General features: G+C 49.5%; 1 protein-coding gene across 3 annotated transcripts; it reads left to right on the top strand.

Annotated features, from left to right (window-relative positions):
* Positions 1 to 2,096: 2,096 nt before the first annotated feature.
* On the top strand, positions 2,097 to 4,165 carry RPRML (reprimo like). Of its 3 annotated transcripts, none has more exons than XM_033078848.2 (2): positions 2,097 to 2,359; positions 2,826 to 4,165. In XM_033078848.2, exon 2 carries the CDS (start codon positions 3,038 to 3,040, stop codon positions 3,371 to 3,373), a length of 336 nt encoding a protein of 111 aa, XP_032934739.1. In that variant the 5' UTR covers positions 2,097 to 2,359; positions 2,826 to 3,037; the 3' UTR covers positions 3,374 to 4,165. The 3 variants fall into 3 exon arrangements, with proteins under 3 accessions (XP_032934739.1, XP_032934737.1, XP_032934738.1); XM_033078846.2 differs by having other exon boundaries at positions 2,760 to 4,165; XM_033078847.2 differs by having other exon boundaries at positions 2,097 to 2,477.
* Positions 4,166 to 7,813: the final 3,648 nt, after the last annotated feature.

The raw sequence follows: 7,813 nt of genomic DNA, 5'->3' as shown, positions 1-7,813 counted from the left end.
CAAGAGCTGCAGCCACATCCTGGAGGCTACAGACAATGTGCACAGACCTGTACAAGAGCCACAGCCCCATGCTGGGAGATGGGGATAACAGCACTTGTCCCAGAGCGGGCAGCTGTCCACAAGAGGTGACAGTGTGTGAAGATGAGGGAGAGATACAGACTCATCAACCCTGATGCAGTATCAAAAGAGGCCGTACCTTGGCTGAGACATCAATACAAACTCCAAACCTGTTTCTGGGAAGCTCCAATCTTGACCTGCTCAGATCCTGGAGCCATGTGTCACTGCAAATCCCACTAGCCAGTTTTAGGGCATCCAGATTCCTTATTTTCCTGCCTGGACATGCTGCCTATATGGCCTTTCCCATCATGTGCCCACACGATTGCCTGACCCCATGTGTTGTGCTGTGTCATCCTGTGACTGTGTCTGAGTGTTTCATGGAAAGGAAGATTAGTCTTAACTGTCTAGAGAGGACTATGGCATCCTGTTTGACTCTGCACACCCCCAGACCCAACCTGCCATCCATCTCCCAGGCCCTCTTCATCAGGGATTCATCCCTCTCAGCTCCTGGCTGCCCAAACTGGCAAGTGCTGCTGGTCCCAAAGGACATGCAGTTCTGTGTGGCCAGGAATCCCCTGCCCAGTGTGGGCTGTGATACTCTCAGCATGGTGCAAAAAGACTAAAGAAAAAGGAAAAAGTTGCAAAATTAAATATTTGACTTGCCTTCACCTTCCTGGGCGGGTCCTGCCTGAGGACAAGGATGGAATTAACTCAATGGAATTAACTCAATCCAACATGTTTGGGAGGCATTTCCCTGCAAACTGCAAGAAGTGCTGCTTGTCCTGAAAACATTGCTGGGATGTGAATGTTCCATCCCTGGAAGTGTTCAAGGCCAGTTTAGACAGGTCTAGCAGAAGACGTCCTTGCCCATGACAAGGGGTTAGAATGACCTGAGGTCCCCTCCAATTGAAACCATTCCAAGATTCCACAATGTTACCTCCAGGCACTGCATAATTAGCAGTGGATTGCTACAGATTTTGGGGTCCCTAGTGGGATGAAGGCAGGTGCCAGCAGGGGAGTGTTTGGGAGCCCTGGCTGACCCATCACCACAGGCTTTGACCCACGAGCAGTGGGTGCAGCCCAGATCCATGCTGGGGTGTGCTGGAAGAGGAGATGCTGGAATTGGAGCCACCAGAGGGAGCAGAAACTCCTTCAGTCTGGGAGCATGCAGGGAGAGGATCTCCTACCCAGCCTGGGGCACTGGGGATGCTGATTTCCCGTGGGATTTTTCCTGGCCCTCAGGTAAAGCAGATGCTCATTGGATCAGGTTTTCTCCTCCTTACTGCTTAACTTTTGATGCAACTGCCCTAGCAGAGTGGGCAGCAACCCAGAGAGAAATGCCAAATGCAGAACGAGGAGGAAAATGCAACAAGTAAACCCTGAACTGAACAGTTCTGAGCCCGTAAAGTCGCAGTAGCAGAGCAGAGGGTCCCTGCTGTCTGAAAGGAAGATCACAACACTCCCTACCAAGCTGCCCATACCCTCTGCCAGCAACATGCCCCTGACTTTGGCTACAACTCATCAGTCCTCATTTTTGTTTTATTAAAATTCCCTCGAGGGCTGGGCAAAGGAAACAAGGCAATATGTACATAGATAAACCAGGGCAAGGTTCTCACACTGTGCTTTGGGGATGATCTGCTACTCTGGGCCATTCAGATATATTTCCAGGCAAATGCCAGTGGGCAAAGCCAGGAAGCTGGGACATGGCAGTCCTGCGGGCACAGCCTTGGGATGAGCAGGAGCAGGAGTACGCCTGGCAAGCAGCTGGAATCCTGACTCATGGTGTTACTTTGGGAGCTTATGCAGACACAGAGAGGGGAGTGATGGTGAAACTTCCCCTGGGAATGCTTTGGTGGGGCTGAGTGGCCTGTGATGCTCCAGCCCTGAATGCTGTAGTGACACTGCTGTGGGACCCAGAGCTGGGCACAGGGCAGAGAGTAGGGTGAAGCACTGCAGAATTCCCCTCTGGAGGAAGCTAAAGTGGGAAGGGGAGGAAGGGGAGACCATGTGCCCTGAGGAAGAAGTACCCAGCCAGAGGAACAGGATGCAGACAGGAGCTGGATCCAGCTCTTCTCTGGAGGAATAGGACAGGCATCATGAAGCAGAGCTGGGGGTGGACTGGCTGGATTGGGCTATGCTGCTTGGAGAAGGAGTGGGTGGCACGAAGCAGCAAGCAGAGATCGGTGACAGCAGCGCTGACCTGAGGCTTAGAGGAGCCTTCGGGGGAACAGGAACCTGCGAGCAGTCTGGGAGGCAGTGCTGCTGTGCCAGCACTGACCATGCAGGATGCTTTTGGGAGCAGGTGGGAGGGCTGGAGGGAGGGATGAGTTAGGTACTACTCTGCAGGGCCTTAGGGGTCAGCCCCCACCTGGGAATGGCAGAGGAGTGGGTGCATGCACCTGTGGCAGGGCAGAAATGGGGTATGCATCATGGGGAAGGGGTGGGCAGCAGGGTGAACGTGGAGGGGGAGGAAGGCGGGCCTGGGGGGAGGCTGGAAGGGGGTGGAGTTGCTGTTTTTTCTTTTACCACGGTGAAGACTTTTAGCTTGTAACTTGCATTTGTGGAGCTCCCAGCCGGCAGACACGAGCTCTCCCTCCCGCGAGAGAAATCCCGGGATCTGGCAGCACCACTCCACTGTTTTGAGGGCAGGTTGGGAGGGCAGGGGGCATGGGGTGATCCCTGGCTGCCATCCTCTCCCCCAGGTCCCTTTCTCCTTTTCTCTTTTTCTCCTTTTGCTTATTTGGGGGCTCGTGCTAACGCTCTGCCAGGAGGGATCTGGGATCCAGCCATCTGTCGGCTGCACGGACTGGCTTCCCACCTGCTCACAGCCTTGAGGAAGTTCCCTCTCCATCCTGGGCGCTGACAGAGGAAAGGCAGGAGGTGGCTTGGAGCTGCAGAGCACTGGCCTGTTAAGGGTGGACAGGGGGACAACAAGCTTCCCTTTTACCTTTCCCGAGGACTTGGGGTTCACACACAGGCCATGAATGGATCCATTTTCAACCAGACTCTCCTGGAGCAGGCAGCTGACCCCAACAGGACTCAGGGCTTGGGAATGCTCATGGCCTGCTGCAATGGGAGCAGCACAGTGCTGGCGACGGATGGCAGCTCCTTGGTCCTGGCACCCGACGAGAGGAGCCTTTTCATCACTAGGGTGGTGCAGATTGCTGTCCTCTGTGTCCTCTCCTTGACTGTGATGTTTGGCATCTTCTTTTTGGGCTGCAACTTGCTTATCAAGTCGGAGTCCATGATTAACTTCCTGGTGAAGGACCGAAGACCTTCCAAGGACGTGGGTGCTGCAATCATGGGACTTTACTGAAGCCACCGGGCTCCTGTAGGCAAGTGAACTGTCTGGACCTGGTGTTGAGATGCATATTCCCATGTGTTTGGGGCAACTGGAGGGAGTGGGAATGGGGGGAGGGGTCTTTTAGTCTGTCTGTGTCCATGGGAAAGCAAACCTGCTCTTCCTAGCCAACAAACTGTGGTGGTGAATGGGGAAACCACCCCAGAGCTGTGTGAAGCATAATAAATGACCAGTATTGTGTTGCATGTAGAAACAGCTTAAGTTTTGCATGAAACTTGCAGAAATAGTGATAATGTGGAGATCTGGACTCTTTACTGCTGTTACCTTGGATACGGCTACCTGGGATTTAGGGCTAAAAAAAAGGCAAATAAGCCGTTACAAAAAAGCAAAGTAATGGGAGAGCAAAATACAGGGCACAGACCTTGTCTTTGAGAGGGGCAGGAGAAGGGAAATGCCATGTGGGTCATAAAACAGAGTCTGCATGCTAAAAAATGTCAGTCTGTTGTGTTTTGGACCTTGAGCATGCATCTTCTGGTAGTTTTGTAATAAGGAAAGCATGTTCTTTCTTATTTTCCTGAGCTATCCTGTTAAATAAACTGGTACTTTCTTCTTTCACACTATGGTGGAGGAAGAAAAGGATACAGATAAATATAAACCCCTCCCCAATCCTAAAACAAAAGCATGCTTGTTTTTGTATACACCAGACTCTTTTTCCAAGTGCTACATTGTTACAGTCCTTGAGGTTTTGTAATTTTTGAAAATTGGTGAACGTTCAGGGGGAAAAAAACCAAACCTGTTCCAACAGCACTTTGTGTTGTCTTTATTTATTTCTGTGCATGTGTAGTTCAGGAATTTCAATCAGAGTTCCAGGTATAATCATCTCACCTTGAAGTGATGTGTAATTAGAGGTATTTCTTTAAAGCAGAAACCACCATAATTTTTCACAGGCAAGTATCACTTTCTACTAGCAAATAAATTCATCAAGAATTGTGTATTCCAGGCTCGTGTTGATCAGCACAGCACTGAAACAGAGACTCATAAAGATGCTCTGAGTGCCTCTTGCAAAGCAAGATTTCATCCTTTGAGTTAAAACCGCTATCTCCTCTGATCCTGATGAGCTGTCAAAGCTGAATTATATGAAAGGAGGAAGACTCCTGACCTCTGTTCTGTGGTGGAATTACAGCTCTGGCTGTGGGTGTGAGGTAGAAATAATTTGTGTTTTGTTGCACCAACAATATTTCTTGCTGGGTTCACTTCTGTAGTGGGAAAGCAATCCTGGATACTGGAGGAGCTGATGAACTGAGCTACTTGGATGTAAATCTAGAGGAATAGATCTCTGCCTTTCCCAGAGGGAAAAGTATAATTAAAGAATTTTTTGTAATTAATCATTATTTGCTGAATACCTTCTCGAGTTTCCCACACAATGCAGAGCAGGACCCAGGCAGTGCTGTCTCCAGTTGCTCCCACTGACCTGTTGCCTGTCTCAGCCTTAGGAGCACACTGACAATGTGGCAGCAGGGGTATAATTTGCAATTCAAAACGCTGAAATGTCCTGTTGATGCCAGTGGAATGGCTGGACAGCAGCTCTGTTTTTTATGAACAGTTGCAAGTGTGTAGACCTGGGCCACCTTCTCAGTGCAGAGGGTCTGCTGCCCTGCTGCCATATGTAAAGTGGCCTCACACAGCAATCTGAAAGGGGATTTTGGTCCCCGCAGCTGTGAGAGGTGTTGTGGCCATTGATCTGGAACAGACTGCTCAGAGTGATGCCTTGGATGCAAACTGCACAGGTTGCCCAGAAAAGCTGTGACTGCCCCATCCCTGGAAGTGTCTAAGACCAGGCTGCATGGGGCTTGGAGCAACCTGAGATAGTAGAAGGTGTCCTTACCCATGGCAGGGGGTGGGACTGGATGAGCTTTAAGATCCCTCCCAACCCAAACCATTCTGGGATTCCTTGATTCCATGATCTCTTTGCACATGAGTGTGAATCACCCCTGTTACAGGAGCACAGTCTGATCAGACGAGAGGGTGAGACATAAAAAACCCCAAAGTAGGGCAATGACCCGAGCTCTGCAAACACTTGGGCCATACTTACGTTTGTAACCTAAAGGTGTATCTGCATCTCCAGGCTGCAGTGCTGTCACAAGGTAACCCACGTGCATTCACTGAACTCCCATCCCATCTTGCTTTCAGCTGGCATTTGGTCCCTCTTGCCAGTCCATCCACCCATTGGCCCCAATGCAAAGGACAACTCACAGATGATGGAAGGAACCTTCCAATGCTAGAAAGGAGAGCAAGGCATGGAGAGAGCTGCTAATGCAATGAAAGGATCAAATTTATTTTCGCCTGCAGCAATACCATGAGTGAAGCATCTGGTCACACATCTCAGCTATCTCCACCTTGGCCAGGGCTGTGACAGCTGGTGTGTGTGGTGAGGGTCCTGGCATGTGTCCTTAGAGGCCACATCCAGGAATGGCACATGAGGGTCTTCAACCTTTTTATGCTGTGGAGTGTTCCAGAGGTAAGGAGAAACATCACCACAGAAAGCTCATGTAACATGTGAGCTGAAAGAGCAATGAAACACCCCAGAAAGCAGAGCTGGGCACCTGCTGAGGCAGGTGAAGCTTGCTCAGGTCTCAGCTGGGAGAGGGAACATTTTCACATGGGTCTTTGGGGCAAGAGCCCAACTTTACATTGGCTTCTCCATCCTCTGGTCATGCTGTGGCTCTTTCCTGGCATCATGTCTGCATTACCTGGTTGTGTGCACCAAGAGGAGGATCCTCAGATCATCAGTTGGTGGCACCATCCACATTTGCCATATTACAGCAGACATCCCTGTATGCTTCTGCCTTCCTCGTCCAGGGGTTAAGACACTTAAAACACTTGCACACATCCTTATCCCATTAGATTCCCAATAAAAGGCTGGTTACCCCACTGAGGAGGAATTATTTGTGGAAAAGAAGGCTGGCATCATGATGGAACCCCTTGGATCAGAGATTATGAGTCTAATGACCATCTTGAGGTGAAGTCATTGTTGCTTAAGGGAAGGTACTGAGGGTACCTTGATGCTCCCCGGATCTCAGGGGAAGAGCTGTGATCTCAGACCCTGAAAACCCAGCTGTCCTGCCCCAAAGTGCATGAGTTCTGCAGCTGATGGATGAGGTTGTTACTGAAGGGCTTGTTGAGGAAAGCAGACCATAATGGCTCTTTCTGCTGCCTTTCCCCACAAGGTGTGGTTTTTCATTTTCCACTTACTCATTTAGCATCATCTCACAAGTGGGTGCCAGCTCCCAAGAAAATTCAAACTTTTTTAAAAAAATTGTTATTCATTAGTAGATTTTAAATTTTTTTGGTAATTGCTGCTTGAAGCACAGTAATTTCCAGAGTGCCACTGGGGTGCCAGTAGCTGTTCAAGAATAACTGAGAGATTGAGGGACAGGGAGGGAAGGGATATGCTCAGATGGATCATCACATCAGTGGCAAACTGAGGACCAGCCTTCCAGTCTCATCTAAAATCTCCTCCTGCAGCGGTACACAAGCCCGTTACACTGATCTGAGTCATTGGACCATCTAGTCTGCATCTCTCCTCTGAACACATCCAGGATTTTAGGCAATACACAGTCTTGGAGATCCTTCCCAACCTTAATGATTCTTTGACTCTATGACTCTGTGGTCAGTCAAGTTGTCCTGCCCACCAAGAGCAACGTGCCCTGGACCTTCACCATATTCCTCCATGCACAGTTCCCTGTCTCTGGGCTGGTCCCCACTTGTTGTGATTCTGCTCCAGCTGGAATTTCTTCTTTCTAGACAGGTAGCAGGGAGACAGCAGAAAAAGGCAAGTGAGAGCATTTCCCCTTCCTGAATTGCCTGCAAAGGGAAATCCTGTGCTTTATGGAACCACTGGCTGTACAATTTCAGAAATAAAGAGGTGGCTTGACCCACCTGGAAAACTCTGGTCATACAAATGTCCCTGTGGTGGGGAAAATGCTGAAGTCCCAGATGATACCTGCCTCTTTCCCCTGCCTTGGCAGCCTGGACTGAGGGAATGAAAGAGTTAAACATGATGAGACAGACAGACAGATTGTGGGGGAAAGAAGGATCCCAACCTGAGCTTGGCACCAAATGTACTGGAGCACCTGCAGCAAACATACACAGTATTTAATAATTCCTGAGAATCATGGTAATAAAGCACAGAGTCAGGTTGTTATGGTAACAGTTTGGGTGTTTTTGAGGCAGGGAGGCGTTACTTGGGTTGTAACCTCAATCCAGACTGAACACATTTTCTGAGAGCCCAGAAAATAAAAAAGAAGTAAAATGAAATCAAATTAGATAAGTAGCATTTTCCTGTCTCTTTTTTGGCAGTCCTGGATTTGTTCTGTAGATAGATGGAGGGAGGCAGGTTGTTCCAGACACGTTGCCCTAGAAAGCCTGAGGAATAGCTGGAGTGGAGCATTGCAG

Source organism: Catharus ustulatus, chromosome 23 (genome assembly GCF_009819885.2).
Source record: "Catharus ustulatus isolate bCatUst1 chromosome 23, bCatUst1.pri.v2, whole genome shotgun sequence".
Lineage (NCBI taxonomy): Eukaryota > Metazoa > Chordata > Aves > Passeriformes > Turdidae > Catharus > Catharus ustulatus.
Note: the sequence above shows the minus strand (reverse complement) of the source record. Positions and strands in the feature narration are given on the sequence as shown.